A 22,921-nucleotide genomic window follows, 5' to 3' on the forward strand; every position below is an offset into this window, starting at 1 on the left:
TTCTTCTTCCCAGAACAATTGATGTATCAGAAGCCTTCAAAGTGCCAGGGGTGGTTGATGTAATAACAGCTGAAGATGTTCCAGGGAAAAATGGCACTGAAGATGAGCAAGCTTATGCAAAAGATGAGGTACTTCTTGCTTCTGGCTGAGATGTCTTGGACTTTAATTAAATACGGTACATTATGAAGAAGGAAACTTACAAGTTTTCCAAATATTTTGCTTATTTAAAAACAGCTCTGAAAATGATTCCAATGTTTATTACTACAGTGCCAGCCTGACAGTCTAGTTGCAGCACAGTGCACTGCCAATAGCTGTTCAGAGCAGGAGCTGTACAGGACTCTTGGTTCCTGGGACAAAGGGATAGGGAAGGATCCCTTAAATCATTCTCCAGTGACTTTTGTGGCTGACTGAATGAACAGTGATCCTGTCTCTGGAGGGAACTACACCCTGCCTTCAAGGAAGGAGAAAATGACCATGTCTGGGTGGTTTGCCCTTTGGCGAGAGAGTCAAAGGCCAAGCCAACCCTGATTACAGAATGAGCCCCACCTGAGGGGAATCAGGCAATTTCCTATAAAGAGCAGAAGGTGGCTGCAGCAAGGGGGAAGTTCAGGAGAATGTAATCAAACTGAAGGAGAAGCAGAAGCGCTCCTGTAGTGAAAACATAGAGACCAGTAGACTTGCTCCAGATAGGAAGGTCTCTGACCAGCACTGGGGACTTTGGGCTGTATGTGGCTGAAGATGGAGGGAAGTTGTGTTTAGTTTTGAACTTTAAGTTAATACATCAGATCCCAAGGAGAGCTGTTGTGAATGGATTGGAAGAACCCTGTATGGAGTTTATTTGGGGCTCCAAGAAGGGAAACTGAGTAATGGGCTGTATGCAAGGCTGCTCTGGGGCCCCCAGGGAGTGCTGTGAGATGGTCACTTGTCTATACTATGACATGAGACCTCTGGGGATCAGAGATAAATAAAATGAGGAGGATCCTCTAAGAGGACCTTACTCTTTCTGAAAATAAAACAAATCTTAGCTGCAAGCTGTGTTCCTCCATTTGACAGCTGGGAACCAGGCAATTACAGGGTTTGTGTGTGGCCAAAATACCCCTTGCCTGGGTCTCTCTCCATCATTAGCAACACACAGCACAACATTCTGAATATGGTTGGACAGTCTTAATATGGCTCCTTTCTGTTTAGGCCTCTTGTGTTCCTACCGCTCACATTTTCTGTCTCTTCTAGTCAGTGTTTTTCTTCCTTCCCAGTGGACTCTGAACTCCTTCCCTTTCCTTCTCTTCCTCACTCTTCCTCTTGCTACGGACTTCTAACCCCTTTTCCATTCTTGCTGTCTTTGGTTATTCTCCTCTTCACCCACACCCTCTTCCTGTCAGCCATTCTCTTTCCCTTCTGAGTGTGCACTGGCATCTTGCACCCTGATTTTCCCTCACTGCCAAATATAGGGCTGTAGCTACACTGGGAATATGTCATGATGGGACATATTCCTGGGAATATGCCCGGTCCTGACATAGATGCATGAGTGCAAACCCCTGGTGTAGACAAGGAAAGGTGTGATTTGTGCTGATGTAGCTTTTACTCCTGCTCAATTTAGGGTAATCTGGCCACCAGTGGCTGGGATCAGTGAAAATTCCCACTGTAGTCTCAAGATCACAAATGTCAGTGGTATTTCTAATGCTAGAAATGCTATCAACAACAGATGCTTGTTGCCAATAGCACTTCTCACATTTAATGAAATATGGTCTGCTCTCAAACAAATTCTCACAGCATATATGAAAACACTGATTATCTGAACATAACCCCTCTCCCATACACAGTCACTGTTTGGTAATGGAATCAACTCGGTGTTTTCACCAGTTTATGTGTTGGGTGTGTTGCAGGTGATCTGCGTGGGTCAGATTGTCTGTGCTGTGGTTGCAGAGTCAGCTGTTCAGGCAAAGCGAGGGGTTGAAAAAGTGAAGATAGAGTATGAAGATCGGGAGCCAATACTGACCATTGAGGTAATAATCCAACTCTTTTTCCTTGTGTTGTTAAGATGTTATATCATTTCACTCACTGTTTATCTACTTGTGCAGGACTCTGTGGGCTTTGGGTTTTAATTTGGTGTCAAATGTAGGTTTGTTTAGTGGGGGTGGGTTTAGGTTCTGATCTCATAGTGTAAAAATATCTTGCACATTTTTATTTTTTGGAAGCATAAAAGTCTTTGCTTTTTGCTTAGCGGTTGCCTGCTCATCTAATGTATCAGAGGCTAATCTTTGCACAACAGGGATGAGATGCACAGCAAGGCAGTATAACAGAAAAATGTGCACTGAGCACTTCCATCTCTCCATGGGCTAGATTCTCAGCTGGAGTCAGTATAAATCAATTGAAATCGAGTGTGACACCAGCTAACTCTAGCTGGAGATTTGGTACCACGTATCCTGCATCCGTGTTTGATTTGGGGAGGTTCTCGCAGAATCAGGCCGTCTCTCACACACACACACCCCTACCTTTAGTACTCTTCTCTCATACTCACACGCGCACACACACACTCACATTCTACCTTTAGTATTTCTAGGCTATGGGAAAGCAGAGGGCAATGAGAACTGCAGAAAAAACCAGCAACCACAGAAAACTGTCTCTACAAAGTAGATATTGTCCCACTGAGTCTAGTAACCACATCTGTCTATGCAAGGTGGCAGTTGGATAGATAAGAAATAATTATACAAAACAACAACTGTTAGTGCTGTCGGCAGAACTGCAGTTGAGTTGTACGGGTTCTTTTCTTGCTGCAGGATGCAATAAAGCACAATTCATACTTTGGAAAAGAGAAGAAAATAGAACAAGGAAATATTGAAGAAGGATTTAAGTCTGCTGATGAAATTATTGAAGGTAAATTGCTGCATGCACTAGGTGGGAAGTCCTGATGATTGAGTCTGATTTCCAACAGGTGTTTCAGGCCAAATTAGAACTTCAGTAGTGTTCTCACAGGAACTTACCTTGGGCTTGTTTTGACTAGGAAAAGAGCCAAAGTTTAGACTCGGTTTAACGAATATGTGCAATTTCAGATTGACCTAAACACAGCCATTTTCATAGGTAGAACTCAACCCGCTAAAATGGAGCTAAAGGTGCATGTTACCCTCTAGGGAAAAGGTCATTTTTAGATCAGGCTTAGCTAGTACATGTTAGCTAAGCCCTCCCTCCCCCTCCCCCTCCCATAATTCAAACTCATTTTGACTCAAGATAAACCCTAGGGATGATGAGAGATCAGACAGCAACTGCCCCAATGCGACTCAGATGGCAGATCAATCAACGTTTCACTTTTATTAAAACAGAGGGAGAGCCTTTGGCCTCTTTTGAAACAAACAAAAAAAAAATCTCTTCCCAAAGATTATACTGGTAACAGAGAGGACTTATATTCATCCTTAAAATAATATAGCCCAAAATAGAACCATGAATTAAATGTCTTATGGTAGATGACTCCATCTATTTAAGGAGTATGGGAACTCACAAAATAAGATTTAATAAAGAAAACAAAAGAACTAGCTTTTTGGCTTATGAAGAAATTGACAACTTTTAAAACAAGACTTAGTAAGAGCTCCATGATTTGGCACTGATTTTGTTTGTTTTACTGTACTTTGAATAAAAAGCTCTGAGTATATGTTTTAATCACTTAATTCGCATATAATTATTGTTTCTGATATCTTAAAACAGAGACTGCAAACACTCAACTCAGTGAAAGATTTTAACATTGCTGGTGTCTTCTCTACCTCTCAGTAGCACTTACTGAAATGTTATTTTGTAAATTCTTGCCGCAGTACTTCTCAGAGAATCACCAAAGATATTTCTCTGTTTCCGTACTTACAGCACCTTTGGAGGGATTCTTTTTCTCTTTATTCAGCAGGGGACCAATGACAAATATGTGCTAAATCACGGACCTAGGCTTGAATTGCAGGGTTTATTGTAGGCTTAAGCCCTTCAAATCCAGTGCTCATTCCTCTGGAAGGAATGATCAGTGCCTTCTTTAGTCACAGTTTTTGACAGCATTCTTTCACTAATGGTGAAATAGTCCCTGTGGTGTACTTCGTTGCAAGAGGGATAGCGATATCTGTGATTCGTTAAGAAGTATTATGAGCTGAAGTAGCTACATAACGTTTTATCAGAGGTTACAGAAGAATATATGTATATGTTATTGTCTTAAAAAAATATAGCAACAGATCTGTAACTATCTAGGATTTCAGGATTGTCACTGTCCCACATGCTGTTGTCACTTGAAATGAAGCTTGAACTCTGTTCCAAAAGCAAATGTTCCTACCCTTCAGCTAAAGGAGAATCTCCATTTGCTTTTAACAGTACAGGACCTAGGACATACAACTGAGTAGTTTCGCTTCCATCCAGCAGAGGTTAGTCATACACATACGCTAGTCATTACAGTAGAATTCACATTTAGAGATGTCTAACTAAAAAAAAAAATGTTAAGCTACCAAGACCTGCAGACTAAAGAATGCAGCTCTGTAATGAGCCAATGAGCTCAGTATAAAGACCCGGACAGTAAATACATGGTTGTGTGTCTGTCTTGCTGTTTGTCCTCCTTCAGTGTATATTACCCCCACTGCCTTCTACTGTCGTCTCTGTTCCAGTGTGTATGATAGTCACCTTTTTGTCACTGAACATTACACAACATAAATATTGATGTCCTTGATCATGTCGCCCTCTGGTGGCTGCAGCTGTGAACCCTAATTCTGCTACATGCCTCACAGGTAACTGCTAGTGCAACATCAACCCAGACTCGCTACAAAGGAGAAGAAATACAGAGTATCAACAAAAAGAGCTTTTGTAATGTGCTTATGGATTTCCATTCATGTAAGGAAAAGGACATAATAGGAAAGTGCCTAGACTAGGCAGAACAAAGGGCAATCACAATAGGTGAGTGGCATACAAATACAAAGAGGACAAGTAAGAAAGGAAGGGAAAAGAAACAAGATGGGAAGTTTTCCTCATCTTACAGAGAAATCGAAAAGGAGAAAGGGTTACAGTAAGATTATAGTAGCTAGAGATGGAACTGACCTACAGTATCAGATCCCTTGAGGGGGAATGTATCAGATATTAAACTGACACCACCCTTACCCAGGAGAAGAAAATTATACAAGGATTAGGTGGTTGAATAGAGAGATTTGCTCCAAATAAACACATCAGGCTCCCACAGAAGCAAGTTAGAAAAACGAGATATAGCAAAATCATAAAAAGAAAGGAAATACTTATTTTTGTTCTGTGCAAAACTTTCTTGCGCACACACACACACATCTCCTGATCTCATTTGGCTGTAAATACCCACTGACACTTTTCCTGTGATTCTGCCTATTACAGGTGAAATCCACATTGGAGGACAAGAACACTTTTACCTGGAAACTAACAGTGTACTTGTCGTTCCAAGAGGAGAGGATAACGAAATGGATGTGCATGTGTCCACTCAGGATGCAGCGCGTGTACAGGTAATACAATGCAGTTTTGGATAGCAATTTCTTCTCCATCCAAATAACTTTAAGGGTGGACTGCAAGGCCTTGCCAAGACCTGGAGTTCAGGCTTTCCGTGTTTTGTCCTACAGCAGTCTGATGAAATTCCTAATGCAGATTAATTGACTTGGGCCTTGTGCAGACAGGGCTTTATTACCCAACTAGTGCTGTAATAATGGTTCTTGCAAGCAAGATGCTCCCTTGAGCTCCCAGTCCAGGGTAGACATGAATGAAGTATATTGCCAATTGATGTACAGAATGGTACTAATCTGTTTCCCTCTGCACACCCCCACAATCCTATCACATAGTTTTGTAAATTGGTTCATAACATTGTACCTCGCTGTCAACACTACACAGGGGAATACTGTTAGTAGAGATCTGCAATAGCAAGAATGATGTTTAAATACGGCTCCGGATAACACAATTTTAGAATAGTGTTGATGGAGGTCAAATTCTGTCCCAATTACACTGGTCAAACCCCACTGAAGTCAGTGAGGTAGTAGTGGTGTCGGGACCTGACGCTCCAAACACTTATTTAAGAAGTTGACTTACTCATGTGAGTAGTCCCATTGAAGTCATAGGACTATGTGCATGAATGAAGAGTACTCATGTAAAACAGGGTTTGCAGGGTCTGCTCTAACTGAGCAGAATTTGAGCCAGAGCCTGTAGGAAGGAACAATTTTCAGTTCTCCAAGTAGATGCAGCCATGTGTATGTGCCCAGCCCATCGGAATAGGAGGAATTTGCCTAGCAATACCCATAGAGGAGCGGCTCTCACACCCTGTGACCATAGCCCCTCCCCTGGCTACATGAGGCAGTGCAGTCCCAACCCTCCCTCAGTTCCTTCTTAGACGGAGCTCTGTGTGTGGTTTTAACCTCACAACCCCTCAGCTAATTTATGTTTTCTCTTGTACATAGTTAGTAGTACCCTTAGTGTTAGGTAGAGTAGTGTGAGTTGTATTAATTTAGTTTTCATCTGTGATGTTCTCACCGGGGTTTAAATATTCTCCTTCATGTGGGGGAGTGACCCCCAACACCGATCCCCACACGGGGTGCTTGATCTGCCTCGGCGAGGCCTACATTAAAGAGCATTGTGAGATCTGCAGATTGGACTCAAGTGGCTCAGGACCTTTGCCTGAAGCAGCACTGCTCAGACAGGCCGTGCACCCTGCTTTGGCACAGCGGCCTTCGTCAGGTCGGAGATCACCCTTGGGTTCGGAGTGTGCTGCCGTTTCACATTCCGGATAAGGCGCCTCTCCGAAGAAACTGAGGAGCCGTTCCCTGTTGACTGATGTTAAGGAAAAGCTAGCACATGTGACTCCATTTTGGTTTGGGGCCCACCATTGTCTAAAAACAAGCACATCATGCACCAGGAGGCGTGTTCCTTAGATACTGCATTCCTGTGAAAATCCTCCTCCTTGTCTCCAGCCTGCCTTGACTCCCAGTATCTGTTTTTTTGTCAGTCCCTAACTCCCTATCTCCTGGCCTTTGATGTGAGGCCTCCCATCCTGATAATAAAAGTTACTGATGCATGGCTTTAGAACCATGCTGTGTAATTAACATACTGGTTTAGCACGAGGGATGCACCAAGCAGGGATAGGTGGTAGATAAGAAAAGGGTTTGTTTATTGGCTAAGGTTTCCGATGCACGAGGGCAGCATGCTTTGCTAAAAAGTGTATAACCTTTGTATAATCTGTATTTGGGGTCCCCTCCTGGCTAGCAGGGGGGCACCACGCTCGAGCGTAATAAACTTAGTGTTTTTTGGGAACTCTGCAGTTGTGGACTTTGTTTATGTGCCTAAGCCTAGATTCGAACTGTGCGTGACCTACCAGGTGTTATTCGTAGCAGTTGTGTGCGTGTCCTACCAGGTATAATTTGTAACACTGAACCAAGGAAAAGGTCATGTAGGACTGATTGAGATTGCTCCAGGTCTCAGGGGGACTCTTCCACTTCCCTAGGAAAAGCGTGGAGTGGCATGGAGTTCATATGGGTGCACAGGGTGGCACGGTTACCTCTAACCCTTCACCGGTACCAAGTAGGGAGGTTGGAAACCCTGTACCGTTGACTCTGGTTCCAGCCCCCAGGCATCCATTGCCTCCAGTCCTGACAATAGGGATGCCAGTATTGATTGTCTACATCAGTGGTGTGCCAGGCAGCTACAGACCTTCTCTGTCTTTTGATCCCAACCTCTCCTTTGTTCCAGAACTTTGCCAGGTTTGCGTCATCTATAGCCTTGTCAACTGAATGAGCCGCTGAACCCTCAGGTCTTTAGACACCGCGCCCCATTGTTCCCCTTCCACAAATTGTGGAAGCAGGGCCTGTACCGGGATTGGTAGAGGGGATCTTGGTACCGGGAATCTCCTTGGCACTGCCGCAGTCAGCACTGCAAATGTTACTGTGGTGGCTTTCACCACCTTTGACATCAGTACCTGCAGACAATAGGGATTGACACCACTTCTGGCACCGGTATGCTTGGTTCCATTGGCAGCACCACTTCCTGCCTCATTCTGGACACCAGTTGGTTACTCGCTGCCTCTGGTCATGCTCTGCCCTTATCCCACAGATCCAGAGGCTCCTCAGCGTCTGAGTTTGGGTCGTCAGCCTCCCACTCTCCATCTCCTGACCATCATTGGAGGCCATCAAAGGACTGTTAAGGGTACTGGGATTGGTGCTTGTCTCATGGTTGGGACAGAGGCCCCTGGCCCGGCACCTACTGGCCACCAATGCCTTATCCTGCCAGTGACCTTCATGGGCTCCATAGGATGCTCCTCGTTCACGGAGGTCCTGCTCTTTGTCTCGCTCAAAGGCGAGATTGCCAGCCAGGTCTGTGATGGTGACCATCAGCCCAGGCACCAGCGGTCCTTCTCCCTGGAGAGCCTCCAGAGTCATCCCATCCAGGTCCATCAGCCCTGGAACAGCATCTGGTTTTAACCTAGTTAAGGGCCTTGTCTTCATCTCCAGACGATTCAATGCTGCCTGATACATCCTTCCCTTCAGTACCAGAGGATTTTAAGGCATACCAAGAACTTTTTTGGTGCATAGCTGCTTCCCGTGGTATCCAAATGGTGTTGTTGCAAGAGAACACCCACAAATTAGTGGGCATCCTTTAGCTGTCTGCCACTGGGAGAGTCTCCTGTCCTATCAATGATTCACTGCTTGAATCAGCTAAGGCCCTCTCTAGCATGCCGGCTTCAGTACCACCATCAGCTAAGCATGTGGAAAAGCACTATTTCATTCCCGAGCAGGTATTTCAGGGGTTTACTCCCCATCTGGCCCCAAATTCCTTAGTTGTAACTGTGGTGAATGACAGAGCCCAGCAGAGCAGGTTTAAATCTGCCCCGCCAGGAAAGGGACTTTAAACAAATGGATCTCATGGACAGGAAGATTTGCACCTTCTCTTCCTTACATATGCGAATTGGTAACCAGCAAACATTGCTGTCCAATATGATTTTGTTAACTGGACAGCTATGTCAAAGTTTGCAGACTAGCTGTCTGAGTCCTCAGGAGAGGAATTTCAGGCATTTGTCACTGAAGGATGCTTGGTGGCTAAGATGTCCTTGCAGTCCACACTAGATGTGTCTGCAACATCTGTCAGGGTGATGGCCTCCATGGTCACCATGAGGAGGGCTTCATAGCTGCAAAATTCAGGCATTTTCCCTGATGTCCAGGAAGCCATTGAGGATTTGCCCTTCAACCGCCAAACACCATTTTCAGACAAGACTGACGAGATGCTATACTCCCTTCGAGAACTCTAGGACTACCCTGCAGTGCTTGGGGGCGTACATGCTTGTGGCGCAGAGGTGCTATGACAGCATTCAGCAGTACCATGCCCCGTGCATGTTTGGGCAGCCTTTCCCTCCTCCAAGGCAGCAGGACTACCATATAAAGAGGGATAGATCTCACAGGAGAAAGTAGTCGGGCTCGGGGTTCAGCCAGTCCACACGCCCTCCTCCGGCATCCCCCCAAGCGCCCATTTTAACTCTTTGGTCCAAAGCACTGTTCTAGTCATTACTCCTCCCTCCTTATCTCCCCACCTATGGAGACAAGCTGGCCTGATTTCATAATGCTTGGGGCTTGATCATCACTGACAGCTGGGTCCTAAGCACTGTCATCCAGTTCCTCTCCACACCTCCTCCTCACCCTCCTTCCCTCTCCCTTTTCACAGACCCATCTCAAGAGATACTGCTCCTTGAGCAGGTGTGTTTTCTGCTATCTTTGGATGCAGTGGAGAAGATTTCACTGGAACATGGGGTCATAGCTCCTAATCCCAGTACTTTCTGGTACCCAAATCCAGGGGAGGGTTAAGACTCATCCTCAACCTTTGTGGCCTCAACTAATATATCAGATACATGAGGTTCTGATTGGTGACTCTATAAACCACCCTTTCTGCATTGTCTCAGGACAACTGGTTTGCTGCTCTGGACCTACTTTCATGTGACGATTTTGCCGAGCCACAGAAAGTTCCTTTGATTTGTCATGGCAGAGCACCACTTTCAATACACAGTGCTTCCAGTCAGCCTCTCTTCTGCCTCTGGGTTTTAACAAAGGCGTGGTCATTGTTACTGTGTATCTCAGGAAGAAGAGAGTTCACATATTCCCATATCTGAATGACTGGTTATTTAGGGGCAGATCCAGAGTGGAAGTTCTTGCATATGTCAGCACCACACTGCGCTTGCTCATCCTGAACACTGAAAAGTCAACCAAGGCTCCCTCTTGAAAATCAAGTTCATTGGGGCCCTGTTAGATCCCAGTATGTGAAAAGCGTGTCTGCCAGCCAAATGTTGTCAGAGAATTCGTTACCTTTGCCTCAGTCTTAGCCTTCCATGACAGTTCAGATGTGTCTGAGGGTCTTGTGCCACATTCAGGTGGTCCAGTTTGCAAGGTTGTGCCTTAGCCCCCCTTCAGATGCGGCTCAGGACAGTTTACTACCCCACTCTTCACCCTCTAGACCAGGGGTAGTCAATATGCAGAGTGCAGGCTGTATCTGGACCACCAGATGCTTTTGAACGGACTCTGAAATCTTTTTATGTAATTATCATTATTTTTTTTTATTATTATTTTCTCTGGAGTCTGGACCTTGACTATACCTTGACCAAGAAATTTGGACCTTGACAAAAAATAATTCATAGATTCATAGATATTTAGGTCAGAAGGGACCATTATGATCATCTAGTCTGACCTCCTGCACAACGCAGGCCACAGAATTTCACCCACCACTCCTGCAAAAAACCTCTCACCTACATCTGTGCTATTGAAGTCCTCAAATCGTAGTTTAAAGACTTCAAGGAGCAGATAATCCTCCAGCAAGTGACCCATGCCCCATGCTACAGAGGAAGGCGAAAAACCTCCAGGGCCTCTTCCAATCTGCCCTGGAGGAAAATTCCTTCCCGACCCCAAATATGGCGATCAGCTAAACCCTGAGCATATGGGCAAGATTCATCAGCCAGATACTACAGAAAATTCTTTCCTGGGTAACTCAGATCCCACCCCATCTAATATCCGATCACAGGCCATTGGGCCTATTTACCATGAATATTTAATTACCAAAACCGTATTATCCCATCATACCATCTCCTCCATAAACTTACCGAGTTTGATCTTAAAGCCAGATAGATCTTTTGCCCCCACTGCTTCCCTTGGAAGGCTATTCCAAAACTTCACTCCTCTGATGGTTAGAAACCTTCGTCTAATTTCTAGTCTAAATTTCCTGGTGGCTAGTTTATATCCATTTGTTCTTGTGTCCACATTGGTACTGAACTTAAATAATTCCTCTCCCTCTCTGGTATTTATCCCTCTGATATATTTATAGAGAGCAATCATATTGACTACTGCTGCTTTAGAAAGACTGGTTCATCTTCCTCCACTGGTCCCGTACTCCTTGCAGTGGTGGGTGCGTTCAGAAAATGTTTGCCAAGGCATTCCCTTTATGTGGCCCTCACCAACCAAGCTGATTGTTACCAACGCCTCCCTGATGGGTTGGAGGGTGCACCTGGGATTGCTGAAAGTATACGGGCTGTGGTCGGAGTAGATGGCCTCACTAAATAGCAACGTGCTGAAACTATGGGCCATCTATAATGCATGTCACACTTTCCAGGACCATATCAGAGACTGGGTATGTCTACACTACGAAATTAGGTTGAATTTATAGAAGTCGGTTTTTTAGAAATCGGTTTTATATATTCGAGTGTGTGTGTCCCCACAGAAAATGCTCTAAGTGCATTAACTCGGCGGAGTGTTTCCACAGTACCGAGGCAAGCGTCGACTTCCGGAGTGTTGCACTGTGGGTAGCTATCCCACAGTTCCCACAGTCTCCGCTGCCCATTGGAATTCTGGGTTGAGATCCCAATGCCTGATGGGGCTAAAACATTGTCGCGGGTGCTTCTGGGTACATATCGTCAGGCCCCCGTTCCCTCCCTCCCTCCGTGAAAGCAGCAGCAGACAATCGTTTCGCGCCTTTTTTCTTGAGTTACCCGTGCAGACGCCATACCATGGCAAGCATAGAGCCCGCTCAGGCAACTGTCACCATATGTCTCCTGGGTGCTGGCAGACGTGGTACTGCATTGCTACACAGCAGCAGCAACCCCTTGCCTTGTGGCAGCAGACGGTACAGTAGGACTGGTAGCCGTCATCGTCATGTCCGAGGTGCTCCTGGCCACATTGGCCAGGAGCGCCTGGGCGGACATGGGCACAGGTACTAAATTTGGAGTGACTTGACCAGATCGTTCTCTTTAGTCCTGCAGTCAGTCCTATTGAACCATCTTATGGTGAGCAGGCAGGTGATACGGGTTGCTAGCAGTCCTACTGTACCATCTTCTGCCAGGCAGGCAAGAGATGAGGATGGCTTGCAGTCCTGCACCGTCTGCTGCCAGCCAAAGATGTAAAAGATAGATGGATCAAAACAAGAAATAGACCAGATTTGTTTTGTACTCATTTGCTTCCCCTCCTCCCCCGTCTAGGGGACTCAGTCCTCTAGGTCACACTGCAGTCACTCACAGAGAAGGTGCAGCGAGGTAAATCTAGCCATGTATCAATCAGAGGCCAGACCAACCTGCTTGTTCCAATAAGAACAATTACTTAGGTGCACCATTTCTTATTGGAACCCTCCGTGAAGTCCTGCCTGAAATACTGATTGATGTAAAGCCACCCCCTTTGTTGATTTTAATTCCCTGCAAGCCAACCCTGTAAGCCATGTCATCAGTCGCCCCTCCCTCCGTCAGAGCAACGGCAGACAATCGTTCCGCGCCTTTTTTCTGTGCGGACGCCATACCAAGGCAAGCATGGAGGCCACTCAGCTCACTTTGGCAATTAGGAGCACATTAAACACCACACGCATTATCCAGCAGTATATGCAACACCAGAACCTGGCAGAGTGATACCGGACAAGGAGGCGACGTCAGCACGGTCACGTGAGTGAACAGGACATGGACACAGATTTCTCTGAAAGCATGGGCCCTGCCAATGCATGCATCATGGTGCTAATGGAGCAGGTTCGTGCTGTGGAACGCCGATTCTGGGCTCGGGAAACAAGCACAGACTGGTGGGACCGCATAGTGTTGCAGGTCTGGGACAATTCCCAGTGGCTGCGAAACTTTCACATACATAAGGGCACTTTCATGGAACTTTGTGACTTGCTTTCCCCTGCCCTGAAGCGCATGAATACCAAGATGAGACCAGCCCTCACAGTTGAGAAGCAAGTGGCGATAGCCCTGTGGAAGCTTGCAATGCCAGACAGCTACCGGTCAGTTGGGAATCAATTTGGAGTGGGCAAATCTACTGTTGGGGCTGCTATGATGCAAGTAGCCCACGCAATCAAAGATCTGCTGATATCAAGGGTAGTGACCCTGGGAAATGTGCAGGTCATAGTGGATGGCTTTCCTGCAATTGGATTCCCTAACTGTGGTGGGGCCATAGACGGAACCCATATCCCTATCTTGGCACCGGAGCACCAAGCCGGCGAGTACATAACCGCAAGGGGTACTTTTCGATAGTGCTGCAAGCTCTGGTGGATCACAAGGGACGTTTCACCAACATCAACGTGGGATGGCCGGGAAAGGTGCATGATGCTCGCATCTTCAGGAACTCTGGTCTGTTTCAAAAGCTGCAGGAAGGGACTTTATTCCCAGACCAGAAAATAACTGTTGGGGATGTTGAAATGCCTATAGTTATCCTTGGGGAGCCAGCCTACCCCTTAATGCCATGGCTCATGAAGCCGTACACAGGCAGTAGTCAGAAGCTGTTCAGCTACAGGCTGAGCAAGTGCAGAATGGTGGTAGAATGTGCATTTGGACGTTTAAAGGCGCGCTGGCGCAGTTTACTGACTCGCTTAGACCTTAGCGAAACCAATATTCCCACTGTTATTACTGCTTGCTGTGCGCTCCACAATATCTGTGAGAGTAAGGGGGAGACGTTTATGGCTGGGTGGGAGGTAGAGGCAAATCGCCTGGCTGCTGGTTATGCGCAGCCAGACACCAGGGCGGTTAGAAGAGCACAGGAGGGCGCGGTACGCATCAGAGAAGCTTTGAAAACCAGTTTCATGACTGGCTAGGCTACGGTGTGAAAGTTCTGTTTGTTTCTCCTTGATGAAACCCCCCGCCCCTTGGTTCACTCTACTTCCCTGTAAGCTAACCACCCTCCCCTCCTCCCTTCAGTCACCGCTTGCAGAGGCAATAAAGTCATTGTTGCTTCACATTCGTGCATTCTTTATTCATTCATCACACAAATAGGGGGATGACTACCAAGGTACCCCAGGAGGGGTGGTGGAGGAGGGAAGGAAAATGCCACACAGCACTTTAAAAGTTTACAACTTTAAAATTTATTGAATGCTAGCCTTCTGTTTTTTGGGCAATCCTCTGTGGTGGAGTGGCTGGTTGGCCGGAGGCCCCCCCACTGCATTCTTGGGCGTCTGGGTGTGGAGGCTATGGAACTTGGGGAGGAGGGCGGTTGGTTACACAGGGGCTGTAGTGGCAGTCTGTGCTCCAGCTGCCTTTGCTGCAGCTCAGCCATACACTGGAGCATACTGGTTTGATCCTCCAGCAGCCTCCGCATTGAATCCTGCCTCCTCTCATCACACTGCCGCCACATTTGAGCTTCAGCCCTGTCTTCAGCCCGCCACTTACTCTCTTCAGCCCGCCACCTCTCCTCCCGGTCATTTTGTGCTTTCCTGCACTCTGACATTATTTGCCTCCATGCATTCGTCTGTGCTCTGTCAGTGCGGGAGGACAGCATGAGCTCAGAGAACATTTCATCACCAGTGCGGTTTTTTTTCTTTCTAATCTTCACTAGCCTCTGGGAAGGAGAAGATCCTGTGATCATTGAAACACATGCAGCTGGTGGAGAAAAAAAAGGGACAGCGGTATTTAAAAAGACACATTTTATAAAACAGTGGCTACGCTCTTTCAGGGTAAACCTTGCTGTTAACATTACATACATAGCACATGTACTTTCGTTACAAGGTTGTATTTTGCCTCCCCCCTCCCCGTGACTAACAGCAGGGAACATTTCTGTTCAGCCACAGGCAAACAGCCCAGCAGGAACGGGCACCTCTGAATGTCCCCTGAAGAAAAGCACCCTATTTCAACCAGGTGGCCATGAACGATATCTCACTCTCCTGAGGATAATACAGAGAGATAAAGAACGGATGTTGTTTGAACGCCAGCAAACATACACTGCAATGCTTTGTTGTACAATGATTCCCGAGTACATGTTACTGGTCTGGAGTGGTAAAGTGTCCTACCATGGAGGACGCAATAAGGCTGCCCTCCCCAGAAACCTTTTGCAAAGGCTTTGGGAGTACATCCAGGAGAGCCGCGAATGCCAGGGCAAATTAATCCTTTCACATGCTTGCTTTTAAACCATGTATAGTATTTTAAAAGGTACACTCACCAGAGGTCCCTTCTCTGCCTGCCGGGTCCAGGAGGCAGCCTTGGGTGGCTTCGGGGGGGTTCTGGCTCCAGGTCCAGGGTGAGAAGCAGTTCCTGGCTGTCGGGAAAACCGGTTTCTCCGCTTGCTTGCTGTGAGCTATCTACAAGCTCATCATCTTCTTCTTCTTCATCCCCAACACCTGCTTCCGTGTTGCCTCCATCTCCATGGAAGGAGTCAAACAACACGGCTGGGGTAGTGGTGGCTGAACCCCCTAAAATGGCATGCAGCTCATCATAGAAGCGGCATGTTTGGGGCTCTGAGCCGGAGAGGCCGTTCGCCTCTCTGGTTTTCTGGTAGGCTTGCCTCAGCTCCTTCAGTTTCACGCGGCACTGCTTCGGGTCCCTGTTATGGCCTCTGTCCTTCATGCCCTGGGAGATTTTGACAAAGGTTTTGGCATTTCGAAAACTGGAACGGAGTTCTGATAGCACGGATTCCTCTCCCCATACAGCGATCAGATCCCTTACCTCCCGTTCAGTCCATGCTGGAGCTCTTTTGCGATTCTGGGACTCCATCATGGTCACCTCTGCTTATGAGCTCTGCGTGGTCACCTGCAGCTTGCCACGCTGGCCAAACAGGAAATGAGATTCAAAAGTTCACGGTTCTTTTCCTGTCTACCTGGCCAGTGCATCTGAGTTGAGAGTGCTGTCCAGAGCGGTTACAATGGAGCACTCTGGGATAGCTCCTGGAGGCCAATACCATCGAATTGTGTCCACAGTACCCCAAATTCGACCCGGCAAGGCCGATTTAAGCGCTAAACCACTTGTCAGGGGTGGAGTAAGGAAATCGATTTTAAGAGCCCTTTAAGTTGAAATAAAGGGCTTCATCGTGTGGACGGGTGCAGGTTTACATTGATTTAATGCTGCTAAATTCGACCTAAAGTCCTAGTGTAGACCAGGGCTCAGTGTGTTCCATGACCCACCCTCCGTCCATCTGCATCAGAATCTCATTTTGGGGTGTTCAGTGCAAAGAAACTGAGGGAGGATCAGGGTGGCACTGCCTTGGGTAGCCAGGTGGGGCTATGGCCACAAGGCACTGATGACACCCCTCTACAGGTACTGCTAGGCAAATTTCTCCAGCTCCAATGCACTGGGCACATGCACACCTAAGTGGAATACACGTCTTCAGTTCATCTCAAAGAATCACAATTACGGTATGTAACCATTTCTTGTTCTATGAAGAAATGTATTTTAAAGCATTACTCAGTAGACAGCAGTAGAGTCTGGTCCCTGTGAAATCAGTGACCAAACTCCTATTGACATCAGTGAGACTAGGATTTCCCCTTACTGATCTGAGCTGTTAAGTAGTTTTGTGTTTGTTTATTGGTTTACTTTTAGAGCTCTGCAATTCAGCTTGAAGAGGCTGATCCTGGTCTCCTCATTAAGACAAAATGCCTATTGGCGTTCATCTGAGTAAGGATTCTCAGGATTAGGCAGTGTGCCTGTATTCACACTGTAAAATAAGAGCAATATTACAGCTGCTCTCTATTCTATAGCATGAACAGTCAATCTTTTCCATGCAGATGGCCAGCTTGGTGGATGCTCTGTATTCAGAGGTAGATCTGTCTTGTACCTCTAGATAAAGAGTATCAGCGTTTGCCCAAAAATTGGCAAAGTGTATTTTCCAGAGCTATTGTTCAGCTTCTGCTCCTCTAAAAGAACCAGATTCTGCTCTCATTTCTGTCAGTGTGAATCTGGAGTAACTCCATTATCTTATGCAGAACTATACCAGGTTTGCACTAGCAGCACTTAGATGAGAATCTGGCCCTGTTTGTGTTTTTCTTTTATGTATTAGTACTTGTGGGAGCCTAAACATTTTTATTATGGGTTTTGGTAAGTAGTCAGCCTGTATAAAATCTAAGCAATTCACTTTTATAGGTATTAGTGGCTTCGGCTTTAGATGTCCACTCTAGTAAGATCATGTGCCACACAAAACACGTTGGTGGAGCGTTTGGAGGGAAGGTTACAAAGCCAGCAATTTTTGCTGTAGTTGCAGCAGTGGCAGCAAACAAGTAAGTGTTATGGGTTTTTTCAGTGATTTTACTGAAACAAATTAAAATTACTAGAAAGAATTGTAAGGGAGCCTCTGACACGAACATTGATGACATGATCAGCCTGAACACACTTCGCTTTGCCTTGCCATGTCTTTGATAAGGAATCTTGGATAAAGACCTGAGTAGTCTCAGTGCAGCTGGCAGTGCAACTCCCCCTTTGGCAGAAGGCCTGTACCGACTTCTCCATGCAGTGGCTCTCATGGAGATTCGCCTCAGGTGGAGTTCCCCATACAAAGCCCATTAATTCAGGGGCTGCTCAGGGAGAGTGGTGTGAATTTTACCTTAGATATTTGATGCAACTCCCTTGTACCCTGGATTTAGTTCTTATTGACCAGCTTCAGGGGTTCTGCTCCTTAAGGCAACTACCAAATGTCCATCTCTACCAGCTTGTAGTCACCAGCAGAAATATGTACACAACATTTTGTCACAGGCAACTACCCATTCTATCTATATAGTACAGCCACACATGGATCAACTGGGCATTTATGCAACTAGAAAAGTTAGATGGACATAACCAGCTAGGACTAGTTACATCATAATCCAGATTTGCTATGGTATAAAGTAAGGCAGTATTTGGACATGGTGCAATTTGCTGGCATCCATTTGTTGTTGAGTGAGCCCCCTCTATTTGTAACGGTATTCTTGCTGCCACTCCTCAAAACACACTAATATATTTATGACTGGGCATGTATTTTGCCTTCCCAAGAATGTAGTATCCATCTTTGTAGGTGTATTTCATTATCAATAATAATAATTACAGCTTCCCCTCCAAAAGTGCTGCATTGAGCATAGGGAGCCCACCAAAGGAAACAAGACCACAATAACCCTGTCACTGTTGGTTTTGCGCCACACCTATTGTGCCAGGATAATGTGCTTCACAGTTCATTATGCTACAGTTGCCCACTGAATCTCCATTCAAATCAGTAGACCACACCTGGACTATCCAGCAGCACAGCAGGTATGGCTTAGCTGGACGTGGCTGAAAGTTCAGCTGTAGTCAAGTTGTTAAACAAGCACTGTGTATCTTATTCTGCGGGGTCTGTAGTGGGGGTTGAAGATTAAAGAGAGCTTGGACATTCTTTAGCACAGTAATGTTGGAGCATAATAGGATAAAGTTTCGGGTTTTTTCTTGTTCATTCAAGAGTTAAGAAATTTGCTGATGTTTATGGACCAAATCTCTCACCTGTTCCCCCAGACCAAGCCTGAGTAGCAGGGCTCAGCACAAGGGGGCTCCACAGAGAAGAAAAAAGGAGGGAATCCATCCCCACTACATCACAGAGCACGAGGGTCAGTAGCTGACTGATTTGTACAAGGGTGGATCCCATAGCCTCATGCCATGGCCTGCCACTGCTCCTCCTCCCAAACCTTACTTTGTAGGGATGGAGAGCGCCTCGAAGGAGCTGGACTCTACTGCTCACAGGCCGTAAAAGGGTGAAGTCAGGACGCTAAATAGAGGCAGGTGACCAGATGTTCCCCCATATTTGCTTCTATGAACAAAAGTTAAAATCTTCCTTTCCCTTCCTGGATGAGCCTAAAATATACCCACACAGTAGTGGACAGTTTGCATTTCAGGGCAATAAATGGTTAATATGAGGTTAATGAGCTCTTGAGAAGCATAGTGGGCCAGTTCATCTCTGGCCTCAGTAAGGTCACACTGGGAAGAATTTGGCCCAATAACTCGATCTTCCTGGTACCTGGCACTGATGGGGCTGATAAAAGTGAGTCTTTTGTGTCTGGTTTAGGACTGGGCGGCCAATCCGCTTTATCCTGGAGCGAGATGAGGATATGCTAATCACTGGAGGCCGACACCCTTTCTATGGAAAATATAAAGTAAGTGAGAGAAGGAAATAGCTCACTGAAATATCTAGCACAAGATCCTCAGGTGGTGTAAATTGGCATAACTTCACTGAATCTGATGGAACTACAGCAATTGACACCAGTTGAGGATCTGGCCCTTCATTGATTTAGATTTGGGTTTTTAATTTGATCTCTCTTAAATATTATTTCTGTAAACTAGCTATAAAATCAGTGGGTACAAAAATGATTCAAAGAAGAGGAATGAATATCGAGCAAGAATAGACTTGAATGAGCTGAATATTTCTCAGAGGGCTTTCTGCAAAATATATGCACCGTTTGCTTATCTTATTAATTGTAGCATTATGTTTATATTTATATTGCAGTAGTGTCCAAAGGATCCAGTCAGGATAGGGGGCCCACTGTAGTCTGTGCTGTATAAACATATGAAGAAACATGCTCTCTTCCCCCAGGAGCTTGCAATCTAAATAGAAAGAGAGGCAAATGCTGGAAGAAATGAATGCAATGTACAAGCAAAATAATCAGGGCAGTGTCTGGTCAATGTCATGTTAGTTCCTTCTGTTTCTTTTTGGTTTGTTTAAAAGATACTCCTTAGGCATGACCTTTTAACTATAAAACATGATAGTAGGAAAGAGTTGAGGACCAGTTCTGCAATCTTGGTGCACACCAAACTCCTGCTGACTCCACGGGGCACTGGGAACACAGAGACAAGCCCATAAAAATGAATCCACATAATAACGTCTTTGTGTCAAGAAAATTGTGCAGGTAAAATCTCCCTGTCTCACCTTTCAGAGATTTTTGAATAAGAAGGAAAAAAAAAAAAAGCTCAAGTGTTTCAGTGGATTGATACTCTCTCTCATTAAAGAGAATATGGACCCAGTCCTCCTGTCCTTGTACAGGCAAAGTTTCCATTAAGTCAGTGGAACCTTTGCCTGAGTAAGGACTGCAGGATCAGGGCCCATGTGGAGGATTCTAACTTGAGAGAACTACCGTTGCTCCAAAGGCAATTTCCTTTCTTAGGTCCTCACTCTTCAGAGTAGAGAGTCTCTAATAGGGTGTTCTTGCTGCCACTCCCCAAAGCATACTAAAATGTTTATGATTGGGCATGTGTTCTGCCTTCCCAAGAATGTAGTATCCATCTTTGTAAGTGTATTTCATTATCAATAATAATTATTACAGCTTCCCCTCCAAAACCTATGGTTCCCAGGAGGTTAAAACAATTATATTGAACAGGAACATTATAAATGAGCACTGCAACAGGCTACATCTATAATGTGAGCTTGGGGTGTGATTCCCAGCTCGGGAATCACACTGGCTTTCAAAGAGTATAAATAATAGTGCAGCCACGGGCGGCTGCACTGGCAAGTACATGCTGACAGCATTCAGGCAGGTTTGTGCTTGGCATGGCCAAGCTGCGCTGCCACTGTGCCTACGCTACTATTTACACTCACACTCACTGTCATTAAGCTAGCACAAGTGTCTGCACACGCCCCTAGCTCGTAATGTAGCCATAGGCCTCTCAGGATATCTAAACCCACCACCCACAATTTTCATCAGGCTGTCACAGTAGAAAAAGGCAGCTGGCAAAGGGCAAATAACTGTAATCAATTAAATAGCTCCCTGTGCAGCAGACTAGTGCATGATCAAGAAAAACATAGATCTAGATATGTGCAGAGTAATAAAGAGCCTTGACCATGAGTCAAAATTTTTCCCTTTGGCCAGCATCTTCCTATGAAGGTCAGGATTGGTTTTCAAACAGATGGAAATCTATGCTTTTATTCATTGGGCCTGAGAGAGAGCGTGAGAATGACTCTGTAGTCTGGTGGTCTGGTCACTCCCTCACCTGGGAAAGGGAACCGTCAGTTTCCCGGCCCTGCTCCAATGACTATTTAACTATTTGTACAAAGTGGAACAACTTCAGCAGGAGAGATTGAGAGCCCCACCCAAGAATACCCCATACCCCAGTGGCTATGAGCAGTCACCTGCAATGTGGGAGACCAGGCTAAAGTCCCTGCTCCAAATGTGAAGACTTTAGCCTGGTCTCCCACATACCAGGTGAGTGCTCTAACTACTATGTATAAGGGGAACCAGTGTTTCTCCTCAGTTTTGTGAATGATGCCTACATCCCCTTGCAAATCTAACCCAAAAGTTTATTATTTTGGCCTAAACTATATGGCAAATTTGTATAGAATTCACAGATCGTTTCTGACAACCTGAAACTGCATTTTTCAGCAAATACACTACATGTCTGAAATGTTTTGCCAAGTTCTAGTTCAAAAGTCTGAGCATCGTGTTTAACTTGTATGCAGGTTGGTTTAGTTACAAAGTGCAAGTGTCATAAATGACCGAAAAGACCTCTAATGTGTTGGTTACAATGTTACAGGTAGGATTTACAAATGATGGTAGAATCACAGCTGCAGATATTGAGTCCTACATTAATGCTGGATGTACTCTAGATGAGTCTGAACTGGTAAGTTCTTCTAATCTGGTGGTAACTTCACTGGCCACAAAACAGAAGGAAAATGTCCTGAACAGACTTATTTATGATAAGAGTCTACTCTTATTAAGTACGACTTTCTGATTGCAGCAGAAATGTATCTGTGGCATGGATTTTTGTTTCAGGAACCCGCCAAGGCCTCTGTCTCCTATCAAGTTTAAAGAATATAGGAAGTACAATTTGTGATTATAGTGAAACCTGCCCAAGACCCCATGCCTGTGTAATGAGGCTGGTTCTGGCGGGACCCAATTGAGAGTGCCAATTCAGGACAAATTGCTTAAAGCAGGGCAGTTACAGCCCAAGGCTGGGGTTTCTGTGCACACCAAGGCAAACCAAACCAGCCAAACAGAGAAGACTTTGGTTTTACCCCACTGGCTAACCACAAGTCACACAAGCAATTCCCTTAGACACTCCAGTTTCCCAGTATCACCACCAGTGCCACTTGTTATGGGGACAAATGGTTATGAAAACCAATACCCCAGTAAAAGAAAAAAGGTTCTCTTGATCCCAAAGGACCAAGCCCCAGACCCAGGTCAATATACAAATCAGATCTTACCCACAAATCACGCTGTTGCCAATCCTTTAGAATCTAAAATCTAAAGGTTTATTCATAAAAGGAAAGAAATATAGATGAGAGTTAGAATTGGTTAAATGGAATCAATTACATACAGTAATGGCAAAGTTCTTGGTTCAGGCTTGCAGCAGTGATAGAATAAACTGCAGGTTCAAATCAAGTCTCTGTTGAACATCCACATCTTGGATGGGTCTTTCAGTCCTTGGTTCAAAGCTTCAGTGTTGCCAAGTTCCTCCAGAGGTATAAAGCAGGATTGAAGACAAGATGGAGAAGCTGCAGCAGCTTTTTATATTCTCTTGCCATGCGGTCTTTCTTTCTTTGTTCCAAAGACAAGCTGTCCATCACATGGCATGGAAAAACCTCAGAGTTCTGTCCATAGGCATGTCCCTGCATACCTTGCTGAGTCCCAAGGCATGTCTGCCTTCTCTCAAGGGGTCAGTTGTATGGCTGATGGTCCTTAATGGGCCATCAAGCAGGCTAGGCAGAGCTGACACCAACTTGTCTGGGGTGTCACCCAGAAGCATAGTATAAGTTTGAAATACAGACAGAGCCAATATTCATAACTTCAA

General features: G+C 45.6%; 1 protein-coding gene across 1 annotated transcript in view; it reads left to right on the forward strand.

Moving 5' to 3' along the window:
* Window positions 1-22,921, forward strand: part of LOC311528239 (aldehyde oxidase 2-like) — a 102,992-nt gene that overhangs the window by 49,101 nt on the left and 30,970 nt on the right. The window contains exons 19-25 of the mRNA XM_084643016.1: window positions 14-128; window positions 1,884-2,003; window positions 2,778-2,874; window positions 5,350-5,474; window positions 17,291-17,424; window positions 19,209-19,296; window positions 21,665-21,751. Of these exons, the coding sequence (XP_084499142.1) occupies window positions 14-128; window positions 1,884-2,003; window positions 2,778-2,874; window positions 5,350-5,474; window positions 17,291-17,424; window positions 19,209-19,296; window positions 21,665-21,751 (766 nt within the window). The remainder of the gene's footprint in view (window positions 1-13; window positions 129-1,883; window positions 2,004-2,777; window positions 2,875-5,349; window positions 5,475-17,290; window positions 17,425-19,208; window positions 19,297-21,664; window positions 21,752-22,921) is intronic.

This window comes from Lepidochelys olivacea (assembly GCF_965140295.1).
Source record: "Lepidochelys olivacea isolate rLepOli2 genome assembly, chromosome: 11".
In the NCBI taxonomy this organism is placed as follows: domain Eukaryota; kingdom Metazoa; phylum Chordata; order Testudines; family Cheloniidae; genus Lepidochelys; species Lepidochelys olivacea.